The sequence below is a fragment of the Schistocerca nitens genome, chromosome 5 (genome assembly GCF_023898315.1).
Source record: "Schistocerca nitens isolate TAMUIC-IGC-003100 chromosome 5, iqSchNite1.1, whole genome shotgun sequence".
NCBI classification, from domain to species: domain Eukaryota; kingdom Metazoa; phylum Arthropoda; class Insecta; order Orthoptera; family Acrididae; genus Schistocerca; species Schistocerca nitens.
Genome location: NC_064618.1, coordinates 242,343,876 through 242,364,057, shown reverse-complemented (window position 1 = coordinate 242,364,057; position 20,182 = coordinate 242,343,876). Strand labels below are relative to the sequence as shown.

General features: G+C 41.7%; 1 protein-coding gene across 1 annotated transcript in view; it reads left to right on the top strand.

Annotated features, from left to right (window-relative positions):
• Window positions 1-18,209: 18,209 nt before the first annotated feature.
• LOC126260363 (uncharacterized) overlaps window positions 18,210-20,182 on the top strand; it is a 151,596-nt gene continuing 149,623 nt past the window's right edge. Inside the window, exons 1-2 of the mRNA XM_049957691.1 lie at window positions 18,210-18,225; window positions 18,300-18,359. Of these exons, the coding sequence (XP_049813648.1) occupies window positions 18,210-18,225; window positions 18,300-18,359 (76 nt within the window). The remainder of the gene's footprint in view (window positions 18,226-18,299; window positions 18,360-20,182) is intronic.

Sequence of the window (20,182 nt, the reverse complement as noted above, 5' to 3'; positions counted from 1 at the left end):
TTTCACATAACTGAACTGTGGTGGTAGGCCCGTCTTTATTCCAGTTCGCAAATTCTCTTTTTCATATGTTGATTTGTAATGTTCACTCCATAAATTTAGTTAGGTTTCTGTTTTGATTCGTGAAGTTTTCCCAGTGTACTGAATGTTCTACGAGGTTTCGGGATTGCATCCAGATCATGATTCAATTAGGTTTCTGTTTTGATTCGTGAAGTTTTCCCGGCGTACTGAATCTTCGATGAGGATCATGAAACGGCTGCAATCCTGAATCCTCATCAAACAGGTTTCTGTTTTCCTGTAACGCATACACTGATCAGCTAGAACATTACGACCACCTACCTAATAGCCGGTATGTCCCATTTGGTACGGATAACAGCGGCGAGGCGTCGTGTCGTGGAAGCAGCTAGGGCTTGGCAGGTCGCTGGAGGAAGTTGGCACTACACATGCACACCCAAGTCATCTAATTCCCGTATATTCCGGGAAGGGGGCGATGAGCTCTAATGCCACGTCCGATCGCATCCCCAATCTTTCGGTTCGGTCCGATCGTGTACAGATCTGATGGCTGTGGGGGGAGGGGGGGGGGGGCGAACATCAATTGTAACTTGCCACTGTGTTCCTCGAACGTCCTTTGCTGTCTCTGACAGAATTACAATGTCATCGGCTAACCTCAAAGTTTTTATTTCTTCTCCATGGATTTTAATACCTACTCCGAATTTTTCTTTTGCTTCCTTTACTGCTTGCTCGAAATACATATTGAATAACATCGGGGAGAGGCTACAACCCTGTCTTACTCCCTTCCCAACAACTGCTTCCCTTTCATGTCCCTCGACTCTTATAACTGCCATCTGGTTTCTGTACAAATTGTAAATAGCCTTTCGCTCCTTGTATTTTACCCCTGCCACCTTTAGAATTTGAAAGAGAGTATTCCAGTCAACATTGTCAAAAGCTTTCTCTAAGTCTACAAATGCTAGAAACGTAGGTTTGCCTTTCCTTAATCTTTCTTCTAAGATAAGTCGTAAGGTCAGTATTGCCTCACGTGTTCCAACATTTCTACGGAATCGAAACTGATCTTCCCCGAGGTTGGCTTCTACTAGTTTTTCCATTCGCCTGTAAAGAATTCGTTTTAGTATTTTGCAGCTGTGGCTTATTAAACTGATTGTTCGGTAATTCTCACATCTGTCAACACCTGCTTTCTTTGGGATTGGAATTATTATATTCTTCTTGAAGTCTGAGGGTATTTCGCCTGTTTCATACATCTTGCTCACCATATGGTTGAGTTTTGTCAGGACTGGCTCTCCCAAGGCCGTCAGTAGTTCCAATGGAATGTTGTCTACTCCGGGGACCTTGTTTCGACTCAGGTCTTTCAGTGCTCTGTCAAACTCTTCACGCAGTATCGTATCTCCCATTTCATCTTCATCTACATCCTCTTCCATTTCCATAATATTGTCCTCAAGTACATCGCCCTTGTATAGACAATTCTGCTTTCCCTTCTTTGCTTAGAACTGGGTTTCCATCTGAGTTCTTGATGTTCATATAAGTGGTTCTCTTATCTCCAAAGGTCTCTTTAATTTTCCCGTAGGCAGTATCAATCTTACCTCTAGTGAGATAAGCCTCTACATCCTTACATTTGTCCTCTAGCCATCCCTGCTTAGCCATTTTGCACTTCCTGTCGATCTCATTTTTGAGACGTTTGTATTCCTTTTTGCCTGCTTCATTTACTGCATTTTTATATTTTCTCCTTTCATCAATTAAATTCAATATTTCTTCCGTTACCCAAGGATTTCTACTAACCCTCGTCTTTTTACCTACTTGATCCTCTGCTGCCTTCACCACTTCATCCCTCAAAGCTACCCATTCTTCTTCTACTGTATTTCTTTCCTCCATTCCTGTCAATTGTTCCCTTATGCTCTCCCTGAAACTCTGTACAATCTCTGGTTCTTTTAGTTTATCCAGGTCCCATCTCCTTAAATTCCCACCTTTTTGCAGTTTCTTCAGTTTTAATCTACAGGTCATAACCAATAGGTTGCGGTCAGAGTCCACATCTGCCCCTGAAAATGTCTTACAATTTAATACCTGGTTCCTAAATCTCTGTCTTACCATTATATAATCTATCTGATACCTTCTAGTATCTCCAGGGTTCTTCCATGTATACAACCTACTATCATGATTCTTAAACCAAGTGTTAGCTATGATTAAGTTGTGCTCTGTGCAAAATTCTAGCAGGCGGCTTCCTCTTGCATTTCTTAGCCCCAATCCATATTCACCTACTACGTTTCCTTCTCTCCATTTTCCTACACTCGAATTCCAGTCACCCATGACTATTAAATTTTCGTCTCCCTTCACTATCTGAATAATTTCTTTTATTTCATCATACATTTCTTCAATTTCTTCGTTATCTGCAGAGCTAGGTGGCATATAAACTTGTACTACTGTAGTAGGTGTGGGCTTCGTATCTATCTTGGCCACAATAATGCGTTCACTATGCTGTTTGTAGTAGCTTACCCGCGTTCCTATTTTCCTATTCATTATTAAGCCTACTCCTGCATTACCCCTATTTGACTTTGTGTTTATAACCCTGTAGTCACCTGACCAGAAGTCTTGTTCCTCCTGCCACCACAGGTAGAGTATCCCGTATGAAATCATGATAACGTGCTCCATTGAGCGTAGGTGGAAGTACGAAACTAAAATGAGTTCTAACATGCAAATTAAGCGTTTGCGGACACATGTCCACATAACATCTTTTCTTTATTTGTTTGTGAGGAATGTTTCCTAAAAGTTTGGCCGTACCTTTTTGTAACACCATATATATATATATATATATATATATATATATATATATATATATATATATATATATATATATATATAATTTCGCGTCTGTAGCACGTCATCTTCGTAGTGTAGCAATTTTAATGGCCAGAAGTATATATATATATATATATATATATATATATATATATATACTTCTGGCCATTAAAATTGCTACACGACGATGATAACGTGCTACAGACGCGAAATTTAACCGACAGGTAGAAGATGCTGTGATGTGCAAATGATTAGCTTTTCAGAACATTCACACAAGGTTGGCGTCGGTGGCGAGACCTACAACGTGCTGACATGAGGAACGTTTCCAACCGATTTCTCATACACAAAGAGCAGTTGACCGGTGTTGCCTGATGAAACGTTGTTGTGATGCCTCCTGTAAGGAGGAGAAATGCGTACCATCACGTTTCCGACTTTGATAAAGTTCGAATTGTAGCCTATCGCAATTGCGGTTTATCGTATCGCGACACTGCTGCTCGCGTTGGTCGAGATCCAATGACTGTTAGCAGAATATGGACTCGGTGGGTTCAGGAGGGCAATACGGAACGCCGTGCTGGATTCCAACGGCCTCGTATCACTAGTAGTCGAGATGACAGGCATCTTATCCGCATGGCTGTAATGGATCGTGCAGCCACGTCTCGATCCCAGAGTCAACAGATGGGGACGTTTGCAAGACAACAACCATCTCTACGAACAGTTCGACGACGTTTGCAGTAGCATGGACTATCAGCTCGGAGACCATGACTGCGGTTACCCTTGACGCTGCATCACAGACAGGAGCGCCTGCAATGGTGTACTCAACGACGAACCTGGGTGCACGAATGGCAAAACGTCATTTTTTCGGATGTATCCAGGTTCTGTTTACAGTTTCATGATGGTCGCATCCGCGTTTGGCGACATCGTGGTGAACGCACATTGGAAGCGTGTATTCGTCATCACCATACTGGCGTATCACCCGGCGTGATGGTTCGGGGTGCCACTGGTTACACGTCTCGGTCACCTCTTGTTCACGTTGATGGCACTTTGAACAGTGGACGTTACATTTCAGATGTGTTACGACCCGTAGCTCTACCCTTCATTCTATCCCTGCGAAACCCTACATTTCAGCAGGATAATGCACTACCGCATGTTGCATGTCCTGTACGGGCCTTTGTGGGCACAGAAAATGTTCGACTGCTGCTCTGGCCAGCACATTCTCCAGATCTCTCACCAATTGAATACGTCTGGTAAATGGTGGCCGAGCAACTGGCTCGTCACAATACGCCAGTCACTACTGTTGATGAACTGTGGTATCGTGTTGTAGCTGCATGGGCAGCTGTACCTGTACACGCCATCCCAGCTCTGTTTGACACAATGCCCAGGCGTATCAAGGCCGTTATTACGGCCAGAGGTGGTTATTCTGGGTACTGATTTCTCAGGATCTATGCACTCAAATTGCGTGAAAATGTAATCACATGTCAGTTCTAGTATAATATATTTGTCCAATGAATACCTGATTATCATCTGCATTTCTTCTTGGTATAGCAATTTTAATGACCAGTAGTGTATTTTATATATAACTATGCCATGTTAAGTAGTTCAGTATTACAATGTTGGCCTTTCAAAGATTTATCTAGTTTAACCATGAGTGAAAATAGAAACTAGGGGTAAACTTAAGCTTAAATATAACAATATTTTATTTTCAAAAGACCCACTTGTGTGGTGGCGGGTAAAGATGTGTGTATGGTTTGTTAGTTTGTTTCATAAGTTGAAATGTTTGGTAATCGCGTGTGATTATTAAAACCTAAGCCCGTTACATCGACGTGAAAGCTATTAGTGTGAAAAGCCAGAAATCAGTAGAGAAATTCGGTCCACGCGTTTATAATTCAACTCGCTGAAACTGAAATAAAATGTTCTCTTTCTCTAAGAATAATGCGGAGGAGTTAGGAATTATGACGGTAAATAAAAGTCTACCGTTATTTAACTGAGCCGTACGTTCTCACGAAATTTTACACGCACGAGTATTGAATTTGAAAATCATTAAAGCTTGTTCTGTTGTAGTCAACACTTGACAAGGTTCAGGGACGATTTCTACTCTTTGCTCCTAATTGCTTTACTTGCTCGCCTTAAAAATGGAGAATAAACTCACTTGCCATGTGGTTTTCTATTATATAAAGCTCGACACGTGAAACAGATCATTGAAAAGGGCTTCCCAGTTAGCAATCACCTCAACGAAGAAAAATTAAGGTGAAAATCGTGTAGTAGTCAATTTTTGCACAATGCTACGAGGGAATGTCATGAACAACACATTAAAAATCCTGGCCGGTGAGGTGTGAGCTTTGGGCGATGGGGTGGAGGATTAAAAAGGCATTTTTTATGTTTTTTCTCGAATAACTCCAACGCCAAGACTTCTAGCGAAAATGTTTCTCAGTACAAAGTTAAACTACATACATTTCCTACAAAAAAGGTCCTACTCATTTTTTTCACTAGAGCTAGTAATTTCCGAGTTCAGGGAATGGAAGAAATCACAGATTATAAAAAATGTTGTCCTAAAAGCATAAAATTAATCCTTACCTTTAAATGAAGAGAATTAAAAACAAATATTAAATATGTGTACGACATCTAAGAGCAAAAGAGTCGTATTAAGGAATAAATTATGTTCCGGGGTGCAACAGGGTGGAGGATGGAGGTGTGTTGGCTAGAAGTGTGAGGCAACGCACGTCACCAGATTGCGTTCATGCCCTTCGCTCCTTTATAGGTCTGCAGACTGAAGGTCGAGCAGGTAATTTCTCACTCTGTCTACCGAAATGCGTCACAAGTAGTAATTACAGGGTGTTTCGCAAAATCATACAGACCCACCATAGTGCACGTTACGAATTACTGGCGGAGGCGCAGACATGCACAGGGAGTGTTTATTTTGCACAAAATTCGTTAACACTACATGGAATGTAGATATGAGTTATTAATGACATTTGCCGGCCGAAGTGGCCGTGCGGTTAAAGGCGCTGCAGTCTGGAACCGCAAGACCGCTACGGTCGCAGGTTCGAATCCTGCCTACGGCATGGATGTTTGTGATGTCCTTAGGTTAGTTAGGTTTAACTAGTTCTAAGTTCTAGGGGACTAATGACCTCAGCAGTTGAGTCCCATAGTGCTCAGAGCCATTAATGACATTTACGCAGATAATTCACATGGACAGAATGTACGTAAATCTCTGCACATAGTACTAGATTGATAGACGAGAAATGTGATGCAATAATATTCTTTCTGAAAGCAGGTTGGTTTTATTCAGGATTTCAATATACTGTATTATTACCCACCGTACGCCTCCGTAGAGTAGCGGTAGCGTTACCGCCTACAACGCAGGGTGGCGGGAATCGATTCTCGGCAGGGGACTGGGTGTTGTGTGTCTTTCATCATCATTGACTCGCAAGTCGCCGAAATGGCGTCAACTAAAAAGGACTTGCAATACGGTGGGCGAATTACCCCGAATGGGGCCTCCCGGCCAACAATGCCATACGATCATTTCATTTTCATTACCCCCTCCTTTGGCTACAAAGGCCTATTTTTCAACAAAATCTGCGGTCAACGCGACGGCTTTGCGCCATGTTACTGGGAGGGCTTATATGTTCGTATGGCACCACACTACTCGTTGACTTTGGAGCCAATGTCTTGCTGCATCAATAACCTCCCCATCACCCACTTACTGCCTCCCTCAGAGTGCATCCTTCATTGGGCCAATGAGATGGAGGTCGGAAGGTGCGAGATCCAAGCTCTAGGTTGGATGAGGAAGAATAGTCCAATGAATTTTTGTGACCCTCTCGGATGCACAGATTCGTGTGAGACTTTGCTTGTTCTGGATTTTTGTCGCAACGAACAGGCTGAAGTCGTGTCTTCAGTTTCCTGAGAGTAGCACAGTACACTTCAGAGTGATCGTAGCACCGTGAGGGAGAACATCAGAGTAACCCCTTCAGAGTCCCAGAAGAACGTCGCCATGACTTTACTGGCTGATGGTTTGGCTTTCAACTTTTTCTTCAGAGGAGAGGTGGTGTGGCAACACTGTAGTTGCCGTTTTGTTTCCCGTTCGAAGTGATGAACCTATGCTTCATCATCTGTGACGATGTTCGACAAAAAATTGTCGAGATAAGCCTCGTAACGCGGAAGAAGTTCCGCACAAATGGTCATTCGTTGCCCTTTATAGTTTTTTGTCAGACGGCAACAAATCCATCGGGAAGTCACCTTTGAGTACCCCAACTGGTTCACGAGTGTGTCAGCACTACCAACAGAGACGTCCAGCTGAGCAGCAAGGTGTTTGTGATCTGTCGATCACTTAGAATGGGAGTGCCCGTACGTTCCAACATTGCACGAGAGGCAGCTGTATGTGGCCGGCTGGTATGCGGTGATTGGACAGGTTTGTGCGACGTTGCTGGGATGATGGCAGACGCCTCGCCCAATGACTCAGCGTGCCTTTGTTCACTGCCAGGTGTCCGAAAACAACTTGCAAGCGCCAATGAACACCTACAGTTCTCTGGAATTCCACCAAAAGAAAGTCAACTGTTTGGAATGCACCTCCGTTACAGACGTCATTTTGAAGACTATGTGTAGCCCCACCATCTTTCGGAACTTCATGAAAATACAGGGGCTGAAGCGGGAATATTCCACGATGTTCTACAAGAAATATCTCATTTTTTCAACCAAACTGGCCAAGTAAAAGTGTATCACTTATTGAACGCCCCTCGTAACTTCGCTGAACTCGTGTTATTTGAGTTATTTTGCTGTGAATACACTGAAGTGACATAATTCATGGGACAGCGATATGCACAATGTACCGATTGCGGTAGTATGGCGTACACAAGGTATAAAATGCCAGTGCATTGACGGAGTAGTCATTTGTACTCAGATGATTCATGTTAAAATGTTTTCGACATGATTATTATCTCACGACGGGTATTAACAGACTTTGAACGCGGAATGGTAGTTGGAACTAGGCGCATCGAGTGCCTTTGCTAATGGCATGACATCGCCTACAATGTCTTTCCTACGCTCGTGATAATATCGGTTGGACCCTACACGAATGGAAAACCATGGACTGGTCACATGAATACCAATTTCAGTTTTCAAGGGCTGATGGTAGATGTAGATCCTACGAAGGCATGGACCCAAGTTGTCGACTAGGCACTGTAAAAGCCGATGGTGACTCCATAATGGTGTGGGATGTGTTTTCTTGGAATGGACTGGGCCCTTTGGACCAATTGAAATAATCACTGACTGGAAATGGCTAAGTTCGGATAGTTGTAGACCATAAGCAGCCATTCATGAACTTCATGTTCGTAAACAACGACGTCATGTCACCGGCCACAACTGTTCACTATTGGTTTGAAGAACAATCCTAACAGAGCGAATTATTTGGTCGCCAAGATCAGACGACATAAATCCCATCGAACATTTATGGAACGTAATCGAGAGGTCAGTTCACGCACAGCACGCAGCACCGGCGCCACGTCTGCAATTATGGGCGGCTATAGGCGCAGCAGGGCTCAGTGTTTCTGCAGGGGACCTCCAACGACTTTTTGATTCCATTCCACGTAGAATTGACGCACTACGCCTGGAAAAAGGAAGCCTCTCAATATCTGAAGAGACTCAGGGGATTAAATGTCTGCCTCTGCCACCGAAGTAGATCACCTAGGTGTTAGAGAGAAGTCAAGGCACGCATTGCAGAATGTTACTAACCCAGATTTGAACATTATCTTCACACTGCGCTCAGACATATTCATAACCATGTTGGAAGATGCACCGTGGATATGTAGTAAGTGGTTTCACTCGATGCAGCCCTGTGTAGAAAAGTCAGCAGTTCCTGAATGGGAAAGGTTTATGCAGTCAGTTGATTGTGGTAGAAATCCAGTAAGCTTTTGGTCATTCATTATTTCATCACCGGGCGAGTAAAATACAGTTGCATGGGTTTACAGTACGCTGGCAACGGTAGACAGCAGCAAGGTGCCACATTTACCAATTCAGTTCGTTTCCTACCACTAGTACATGGGTTACGGACAAATCACACCTACAAATTGAACATGTAGAAGAGTATTTTACACAGCATCTCAATTAACAACTATAAATAAGTACTCACATAATAAACTGAAAGTAACTCCGATACATAAACACGAGCTCAATGAATTTATTTTGTATACTCGCTTAAGAGCTCTGGACAAGAAATGCTTGGAAGGTATAGTATGCCTTTAAACTGAAAAGTGATCGTCACTCACGGTGGGGAAGTTGCTTTTCCCGGAATACTAACGCTGCCATACGCCATGACAAAGAATCAGTTTCTCCTCTAGTAGCGTAGAACAGTGTACGCATATTTACGTAGATTGTGTCCATATTAATTACCTGCATTATTAGTACCTCATACCCGAATATTACTTAGTGTTAACGTATTTTGTACAAAATAAACACTACCCCATGAATGGTTCAAATGGCTCTGAGCACTATGGGACTTAACATCTGTGGTCATGAGTCCCCTAGAACTACTTAAACCTAACTAACCTAAGGACATCACACACATCCATGCCCGAGGCAGGATTCGAACTTGCGACCGTAGCTACCCCATGAATGTCTGTGCACTGAATTACCAGTGATTCGTAGGTTGCACTATGGAGGGCTCGTATACTTACTTGCTTCTTGTGACACACTGAGGTAGATAGTGTGAGGAATCACCTTCTCTACCTATGAAAGAGGGAAGGATATGAACACAATCCGGCGACCTACCTTGCCTCACAATTCTACTCCACACACCTCTCCTCTCTATCCTATTACAACCCCATGACGCAATTTATCCCTTAATACGGCTTTACCGCACTTAGATGTGGTACACTGTACACTCATTTAATTAATATTTGTTTTTAATCCACTTGATTTAAAGATAGACGTTAATTTCACATTGTTAGAACAATCTTTTTAATAATGTGAGATTTTTCCATCTTCTGAATACGGAAACTATTAACTCTAGAGAAAAATAATTAGGACATTTTCGTACGAAATTTGATTTAGTTTAATTTTATACCGGGAAACATTTTTGCTAGAAGCCGTGGTTTTCGAGTTATTCGAGAAAAACATTAAAAAGTGACCTGTAAACCCACTCCCTCCCCAACGCTCTTACCCCACCGGTCAGGAGTTTTAGTATGTTGCTCATAACACTCCCAGTGTTGAGCAAAAATCTGCGACTACACGGTTTTACCCCTAATCGACATTTCTCGGGCTTTGTTAACTAGGCTACAAATTATTAATTCAATTAAGTTCATTTTTACACAACTTCGCAAGGTAAACTCGATATGTGATTCACTCGAAAAACAGACGTGTCAGTCGTCATGCAAGGCTTACGGGTCCTGGACACAGACGGAATCACGGCCCATTCTGTAGCGGAGTGTAATATATTCCGTATGACTTACATTGATCGAATGTTTCCAAGTGCAGACACCTCGGCCTTTATATGCTCCTGGTGCGGATAACGAAGAAACATTCGGTCCAAAATTGCTTCCACCGTCGGCAGCAGCGTTTATCCAGCACCCTTTTTGGTTACAAAATTATCTATATCGTTGTTTGTTGAACACCTACAACGATCCCAATTTTTCTCTAGGTTCCTCTGTTTATACTGCATGGAATTCTCAGCCCGATAACTTTTAAACTTTAACCTTCAGAACTTTTCAAACGGAACTGCGAGTAGATAGTGGCATCTAAACTGTCTCTTTCTCATTTCCGTAACTTTATTGAATTACGGTATCATACTTACCTCAAATACAACGCTGCCGTTTTAGCTTCGTATCTTATTTACGAAGGTAAGTTAATCTAACTCATTTTTCCAGATTTTGAAACGAAACTCGGGTCTTGAAAAAGTAAGTAAAATGGCGGTTTCGTGAAAACTTCAACCATATGTTTTTATAATAAATAGAACGTAATTCCAGGCGTAATATTATGTGATTTTGAATTTTGTAAAAAAGTGAGATAATTACAAAGGTAAAAAAGGTAGTTTCCCGAAAACCTTGATAGAATGTTTTTATAACCATTTGAACCTAATTCCAAAAGTACAACTTTAATATTACGCCCTTTCAGATTTTCGTAAAAAACTGGGGTTTTGAAGAAACTAATTACTGGATCATGCTGTGAGTCGAAACTTTGACACTGATTTAGTTTTAGTTAATTCGGCCAAGTTTTGTAACAATACTCAGACATTTAATCTTACATAAGATTACTACGTAATCTCTTTGTTCCCTGTGTTCATGACAGTGTGCAATTTCCAACCGCGGGTGGGGGAGGGGGGATGGAATGGATACCTCTCCCTCTGTATCAAAGGATCCCACCCTCTGATTTAAATTACCCATCCCTACCGAGGATGTTTACTTCCAGCTCACTGGTTATGTAAAACTTAAAACTTAATTTAAAATTGTGGAGCCATACACAGATAATGTTACTACTCGTTTACTGTTTTAAAATTCTCAATTTTTACTTATTAATTTTAGTAAAAGCATGACGTATTTAGACGTTTCAAAATGAATCGTCATTCTCGTGCTGCCATTGCTGCGGGAATCTAAGCTCCGATATCCATTTCTTGCGAACTTGCGGAATAAGTACCATTTTTAGTGAGTTGAGTGGTTGCAGGCCTGTAAGAACTACGGAATTTCAGCGTGTCTTGCACACAAGGCAGAATTTCGTCATTCCTTATGAGCAGAGTATTACTGGAAACGTGTGCAAACATTGACAGTCAGGATGCTAACAGTGATGCTAAAAGAGCTAAAATAGGCGGTGAACCTAAAATACAAAACGGTAATGGTTGTGTTAAAAAAAAGGGAGATAACGAATTATCGGGGACAGAAAATTGAGAGAAGTCTCAATGTAGGAATGGGAATAACAATAGGCTTGAAATTAAAGTGGGAAATTATCACGTTTTCAAAACTGGCAGAATACTAAGCCGTGGCAGTCTGCAAATGGCAAAAACTTGGTAATATGCTCAGTGTGTTGAGATGTTCATTAACTTCAAGTACAGAAAAATCCGTGAGTGAAAGTGAAAAGCTGTGGGGAAAGCAACATCACGAAAAAAGTAATTACAACTGGTTTGTTGTTCAGATTTGCATATGTAATAACTAAACAGAAATTATCATTGAAACCTTATCCAGCAGCAATTGAACTACTAAGGATTAATGGTTTATCAGTCGGTTGTATGCTTCATTCTGACTATGCATGTCAAAATATCATAATGTTGATAGGAGGAGAAATGAAAAAGAATCTTGATCGCTTCCTTATAGAATCGGGTACAAAATTTAGTATCATGATGGACGAAAGTGGAACGATTTTCAATAAAATAAAATAAAATAAAATATATGTACGTTGCTCCTTTGAGGGAGTTGCCAGCAATTATTTTTTCGATATTGTCTAATTAATGGGCTGGAAGAACGCATTTTCAGTACACTGACAGAAGATCGTGAAAATTGCAACAATAAATGCGATGTACTAAAAAAAGGTATCACAACAGATGGTGCATCAACAGTGCCTGCACCTTACAAAGGAGTAGCCGCTCTTCTTCGTAATCATTTACATAATGACTTATTGTCGTGCAGTTATGAATCGTAAAATGGAACTAGCTGCCCATGAGGTTTAGAATGCTGTGACAGGTGCTTACCATGTACAGTCTCTTTTAGGTTCCTTCTACTCTGTTTCCTCAAAGTCCCAAACATCAGAGACGACTACAGGGTATTTCACAGGAATTATCCTCTCAGATATTAAAACTAGGCCGTGTTTTTCGTGTACGTTGGGATGATTTGTCATTTAATGTTATTCGATTTCTTCTTGAAAGGCACAGTTCTCTAGTACAGCTTTTTGAAAATCTGAGTCATGATGGTCCCCGATCAGTTCGTGATAGATCTGAATTTAAAGCCTCACAAATTGTTACTTATAATGGTAGCTTATAATGGTAGCTTATAATAGAATTAGTTGCACATTGAAGCCCTAGATGCTCTGAAACTATAGTCATTCATTATGCAAAACAAAAATTCTTCATTTCTTCATGGAAACAAGAAACTGACATGGTTGTAGAAACTCTTAAAACACTGAAAACACATGACTTGCCGCGAATTAGGTTATAATAGTACAATAGCTGGAGGAAAAGCGCAATTCAGTTGAGTCGTATTCAAAGAACCGTCTTGCGATGTACGTAACAACTTTTAAACATTTCGGAAGAAATGTTGCATCCACAGACTTTAGTCGTTAACATATTCTACTTCTGTTTGCTACAGTCTGCCAAAGCAGGGGTAACTTCTTGATTCCGCGACTGGTAGAATCACGTGGTTTTGAGGCGAATAACTCGTCGAGGGAGGGCATTTTCATCGGGAAAGGAAGTTGCTTGAAGATTTTTCGATATAGAGCGGAAAAAGTGCAAACCTGAGGCGCAAGATCAGGTGAATAAGGCGAGTGCAGAATGATTTCCCAACCCAACACCTGTACAAAGTTTTTTGTCATTGTAGCAGAAAGCTGGTGGGCGTTATCGTGGAGTAGTATCACTCCAAACAGTTGTTCATTTATTGCATCTGCAGGACGTCTCAGTCGTTGACAATAAATATCAGCAGTGATGGTTGCATCGCGGGGAAGCATTCGCATACACCGTCGCAGTTTCACTTGATGCATAACGTTATCTTTTGTAGATGCGCGCACGTCTTTATACGGGAGTTGCTGCTTTTGTTTGGGCTCAACCATTCCTTTCTATTTCTTATGTTAGCATAAAGGCACTATTTCTCGTCCCCAGTAATCGCACGGACAGGAACAGTGGACGACGACGAGCAAGCAGAGATGTACATATGGCCACCCGCTGGTTTTCGTGATTTTGGTTAGAGAATGCGTTACCCACACACCAGATTTTTGTACCTTCAGCCTTGCATATAAATTTCACATGATGTGCAATGATTAGAGTTCATCACATTTCTCAGTTATCGAGTCCAATGGCGTGGATCATTGTGTATTAATGCATTTAAACGATCTTCTTCAAACGCAGAAGGTCTTGCTGTATGTAGAAAGTCATTTAATGAAAAAACGAGCCCCCATAAAAGGAGAAAATCATTTTCTTGCCGTGCTCTGTCCAGTGACATTATCTCATACACAGCACGACTGTTTCTGGCTGCCTCAGGTGCTGTCACCCCTCTAAAGAACTCAGATAAAGAAATACACTACTGGCCATTAAAACTGCTAACCCAAGAAGAAATGCAAATGATAAACGGGTATTCATTGGACAAATATATTATTCTAGAACTGACATGTGATTACATTTTCACGCAATTTGGGTGCATAGATCCTGAGAAATCAGTACCCAGAACAACCACCTCTGGCCGTAATAACGGCCTTGATACGCCTGGGCATTGTGTCAAACAGAGCTTGGATGGAGAGTACAGGTACAGCTGCCCATGCAGCTTCAACACGATACCACAGTTCATCAACAGTAGTGACTGGCGTATTGTGACGAGCCAGTTGCTCGGCCACCATTTACCAGACGTATTCAATTGGTGAGAGATCTGGAGAATGTGCTGGCCAGGGCAGCAGTCGAACATTTTCTGTATCCACAAAGGCCCGTACAGGACCTGCAACATGCGGTCGTGCATTATCCTGCTGAAATGTAGGGTTTCGCAGGGATCGAATGAAGGGTAGAGCTACGGGTCGTAACACATCTGAAATGTAACGTCCACTGTTCAAAGTGCCGTCAATGCGAACAAGAGGTGACCGAGATGTGTAACCAATGGCACCCCATACCATCACGCTGGGTGATACGCCAGTATGGCGATGACGAATACACGCTTCCAATGTGCGTTCACCGCGATGTCGCCAAACACGGATGCAACCATCATGATGCTGTAAACAGAACCTGGATACATCCGAAAAAATGACGTTTTGCCATTCGTGCACCCAGGTTCGTCGTTGAGCACACCATCGCAGACGCTCATGTCTGTGATGCAGCGTCAACGGTAACCGCTGCCATGGTCTCCGAGCTGATAGTCCATGCTGCATCAAACGTCGTCGAACTGTTCGTGCAGATGGTTGTTGTCTTGCAAACGTCCCCATCTGTCGACTCAGGGATCGAGACGTGGCTGCACGATCCGTTATAGCCATGCAGATAAGATGCCTGTCATCTCGACTACTAGTGATACGAGGCCGTTGGGATCCAGCATGGCGTTCCGTATTGCCCTCCTGAACCCACCGATTCCATATTCTGCTAACAGCCATAGGATCTCGACCAACGCGAGCAGCAATGTCGCGATACGATAAACCGCAAACGCGATAGGCTACAATTCGACCTTTATCAAAGTCGGAAACGTGATGGTAGGCATTTCTCCTCCTTACACGAGGCATCACAACAACATTTCACCAGGCTACGCCGGTCAGCTGCTGTTTGTGTATGAGAAATCGGTTGGAAACTTTACTCATGTCAGCACGTTGTAGGTGCCACCATCGGCGCCAACCTTGTGTGAATGCTCTGAAAAGCTAATCATTTGCGCATCACAGCATCTTCTTCCTGTTTGTTAAATTGCGCGTCTGTAGCACTTCAACTTCGTGGTGTAGCGATTTTAATGGCCAGTAGTGTATGTCGAAAATGTTCCGATTTCTCAACTTGGCACTCCATTTTCTAGAGTCCAAAGCTTCACTCACTATGGCTGTATTTCCACTCAAACAGCAACAGTAAACTATAAATAAAAAAATGACAATTGATAAACATACCCCTAGCAACTGGAATCCCAACATGGAAAACAAAGACGCTATGAACTTATGCACCAACCCTAATATTTCTCTACTTCCTTGTGAGTTAACGAGCATTTAGATCTCATTTAAGGATATGACCAAAAGAGTCAGCCTTCAGGAATTGTGAAACGAACCCTGTCTTCCACAAACGCGTGCCACAAAGGGCGTAGGTTCACCACGAGATGGGGAAACTCACAAGCGTCTATTTTCTATTGAGGCCTAAGCTCTGTAGAGTGCGAGTGAGACAGACGAGAACCTATGTCATAGGGAAACCCAGTAGAAGCCGTTTGTGACCAAGGTGACGTAGCAGTGTTAAATATGACGGACCTAAGATCGGCCATAAAGGGAAACATTTATGAAAACTATTTAATTCTGTAGTAATGTAGAGAATGAAGGCACAGTAATTTTAATCTGCCATCCTCCATAAAGTTTCATGGTGATCCCAATGAAATTTGAATATTGATCATATCTATAACAGTTTAGGATTTACCTTTAAAGTGAAATTAACAAGTTTTGTAACAAAGACCTGAATGCTATAGTCTGAATGCTTTGGTCGATCTTAACGATCGACTTTCATATAGATGCGCATAATTAAAATGACAGATGTTGTAAATATCACCTCTTTAACTTTATTTGTTTAACAGATATAATAAATTTAAATTATCAGTGTTTTCAGTTAAGCATCAGATCATCATTTCCTCCACACAAAACACATTGAACGATGGCAGCATGACACCTTATTTAATCATTAGGTAAAACAACAAATATTTGTTGTAAAGTTTAGTGCATAATAGTTACTTTTGTTTTTATTTATTTATCAGAAAGCACATTGGTGCAAGGCTGCTGCCAGTGACATTCAAAGTCAAGAAGGAAATTGTATTGGTTTTATGTAAAAGAATTTAACGTTTATTATAAAATGGATATTACTGTTACTTTATTTAGATGTGAAAGTGGTCAAGCTTTGATTATTTAAATATGTTAAAATGTAAAATAATGTAGAATAAGCTGTAGCCAGTCAGATGGACGGCTTCTGGAAAGGGAACTGCACTAGTCAGTTGAACGAGTATGGTATGTTCGGCGAGCGGGAAGCGCGGCCGGGGACGGGCAGAGGAAATGCTGGTGCAGACGCGAAAGCGGACAGTTCGGCTGGAGACGCCAAAGGGGACAGTTCGGATTGTGACACGAAAGTGGACAGTCGGTCTGTAGGTAGCTAGGAAACGAAACGACTTATAAAATTTCGCGTTGTGTCGTATCGCGGGACTTAGTCTCTGAGCGGTGAGCAGCCGCGCGCCTGGTGTGAACTCTTAACTTTTAGCGTAGTCAACGAGGTGGAGTACTGGACTTGTAATTCGCGATGGGATTGTGAATGATCGAACTGTATCAAACGGATATGCACTCGAGTGTAACAGTAACTCTAACTACGACCACTTTCGCTATTAGTTTGCTACCTGAATAACAATTATTCTAACCAAATCGCAACTGTATGGTCTACATCATTTGTGGGTCGTTAATTTAGTTCCCGATATTATTATTACTGTTATTATATGTTATATTAAATTTGCATTTCGCAAACTTGCCATCAGACAGACAATTTAACCAAAGGGTCACAAGTGTCTAATTTACGGCGTGTAATGCGATACGTGCGGTTCAAACCCTAGACGAGTTTGAGCCGAGACATTTGGGCGAAGACGGACGGCATGTGAGCTCGAACATGGGATGATAGTTCGCATCCTCTGTTAATGCCACCTGACAAGGGTCACAGTACTTAATTACGACGAGGGTTTGCGAGTTACCTCAGTCGTGGATACAAGAAATCTGTGGGGCATCAGCCTTTATTACCATTAGCCTACATCGTCATTCCACTTTAAATCGCTATGTACGCTGTCATACATTTAACGGGTTTGTCTGCTTCCAACGATCGGCAGTCGTGTAACTAATGTATTCCGGCTATTTATGAGCAAAATGTTAAATTTTTTATGTTGACGGTCAAATGCCAAATTCTACTCCACGCGTCCACTTTACTACAGCTTTCTACCGTCGCAACTTATCCGTATACAATATCATCATCTGCGAGAAGTCTTATAAAACTTCTGGGTTATTCATTTCTACGCATGACTCTGAGAAATAGAAGTATATCTGAGTATGATTAACTCCCTGTAAGCAAAGTTAGTTTATAACAACAAACTAATTCTCTAGATGAGGGTATGTCTAGCACTGCTGATATAGTGTCACTGAAACTGTAACATTTTGGAAGGAAAGGACTCTGGTAAATTAGCGATTACAATCACAACACTTAATATGCGTCTCAGATAGCCCGCAGTACTGCTGCGAGTGACTTTTAGTTCACAGTTAAAAACAAGCGTGTTTCCATGGTTACGCCTCACTGTTCACTAGTCTTTCGATATGTGTCCTGTGTACCGGCAACAGATGAATGTAAGTAAGGCTCTGACACAGCTCCGGTTTCGCGTGATCCATCTTACAACTGGGTGCTAAACACAAATGTTGTGTTTAATGCGATACACCAACCAAGAATGGTTTAAGATACTCAGCTCCTCATTCTGCTAACAAAATGTTCCATACGAATGTAGTGCGTTTACTAAAAGTGACCTCAACTTCAATTCTTTCGAGTGTGACAAGTGAGACAAATGCAAGCTGCATACGGTAAGTACCGAACCCACCACCGCTCTCACAAGCGTTATTCACGTAGACTGCATATTTTTAACTTGTGTTTGCAGATCTCTCGCTGGGGAAGATGGCAGAGCCATGTGATTTCGAGACAGCAATCGCTCAGACAGGTTAGTGCTGTCGAAAATATTATTTCTAACATGAATAGTTATTTTTACTAAAAACAATTGTATTTTTAGTGAATAAAGCGAATGGTAGGTAAAGTAGCTACCTGGGACGTAAATGCGTCGAGCGTGCAGTAATTCTCGTAAGGAATACACTTTCTGTGAATTAATGTGCTTCTTACTGTACTTGCCAAAGATAAGAACTGAAAGTAACAAGTAATAGTTTAAAATCATTCTACATCTACATGGATACTCTGCAAATCACATTTAAGTGCCTGGCAGTGGGCTCATCGAACCACCCTCACAATTCTCTGTTATTCCAATCTCGTACAGCGCGAGGAGAAAACGAACACCAATATCTTTCCGTAAGAGGTCTGATTTGCCTTATTTCATCATGGCGATAGTTTCTCCCTATGTAGATCGGGGTCAACACACCATTTTCGCATTCGGCGTAGAAAGTTGGTGATTGGAATTTCGTGAGAAGATTCCGTAGCAACAAAAAACGCCCTTTGTTTTAGTGATGTCCACCCCTAATCCTGTATCATTTCAGTGGCACTCTCTCCCCTATTCGGTGAAAATACAAAACGTGCTGTCCTTCTTTGAACTTTTTCGATGTACTCCGTCAATCTTATCTGATAAGGATCCCACACTGCGCAGCAGTATTCTAAAAGAGGACGGACAAGCGTAGTATGGGCAGTCTCCTTAGTAGATCTGTAACATTTTCTAAGTGCCCTGTCAATAAAAGCAGTCTTTGGTTAGCCTTCTCCAAAGCATTTTCTATGTGTTCCTTCCAATTTAAGTTGTTCGTAATTGTAATACCTAGGCATTTATTTGATTTTACGACTTTTAGATTTGACTGATTTATCGTGTAACCGAAGTTTAACGAGTTCCTTTTAGCACTCATGTGGATGACCTCACACTTTTCGTTATTTAGGGGCAACTGCCAATTTTCGCACCAATCAGACATCTTTTCTAAATCATTTTGCAATGTGGTTTGAGCTTCTGATAACTTTATTAGTCAATAAGCGACAGCATCATCTGCAAACAACCCAAGACGGCTGCTCAAATTGTCTCTCAAATCGTTTATATAGATAAGGGACAGCAAAGTGCCTGTAACACTACCTTGGGGAACGCCAGAAATCACTTCTGTTTTACTCGATGACTTTCCGTCAATTACTACGAACTGTGACCTCTCTGACAGGAAATCACAACTCCAGTCACATGACTGAGACGATATTCTATAAGTACGCAATTTCACTACGAGCCGCTAGTGTGTTACAGTGTCAAAAGCCTTCTGCAAAACCAGAAACACGGAACGAGTTTTTCAAGTGAAATATATCTTGACGTAGCAATATTTTAGATTATTCTGTTCTTAGTCATACTAAAAATTGTTGGCGATCTGATTTTAGGGTTTTCGGCCTGTAAACCACAAAGTCAAAATATAAATCGCCAGGATAAACAAATTAGGTGATAAAAAGGAACATTAATCAGGAGATATCATCGGGACCTCTAATATGCAGGTTCCGCTGTCGTAGGCCAGCAATAGACGTTCGTGTCATTTCATGTTGTCAATGTCAGGCATTTCACATACCGTTTTTTAAATATCCGACCTTTTTATCCTTTTCTGTAATCGTCGTTGTGTCCTACCTTACCTTTAGTTCCAAACCTTTAAACACTACAACTTCCTCTTCCACTGGTCCACCTTCGCAAGCATGTTAGCAGCCAGCTTCGCAAAAAATATTTGAGGTAGCTATGGACCGGCTATTCATAAAAAGTAATTGAGGCTACAGTCGCCTCACCCTGACTCTGTAGCCACGCCCGCAAAAATA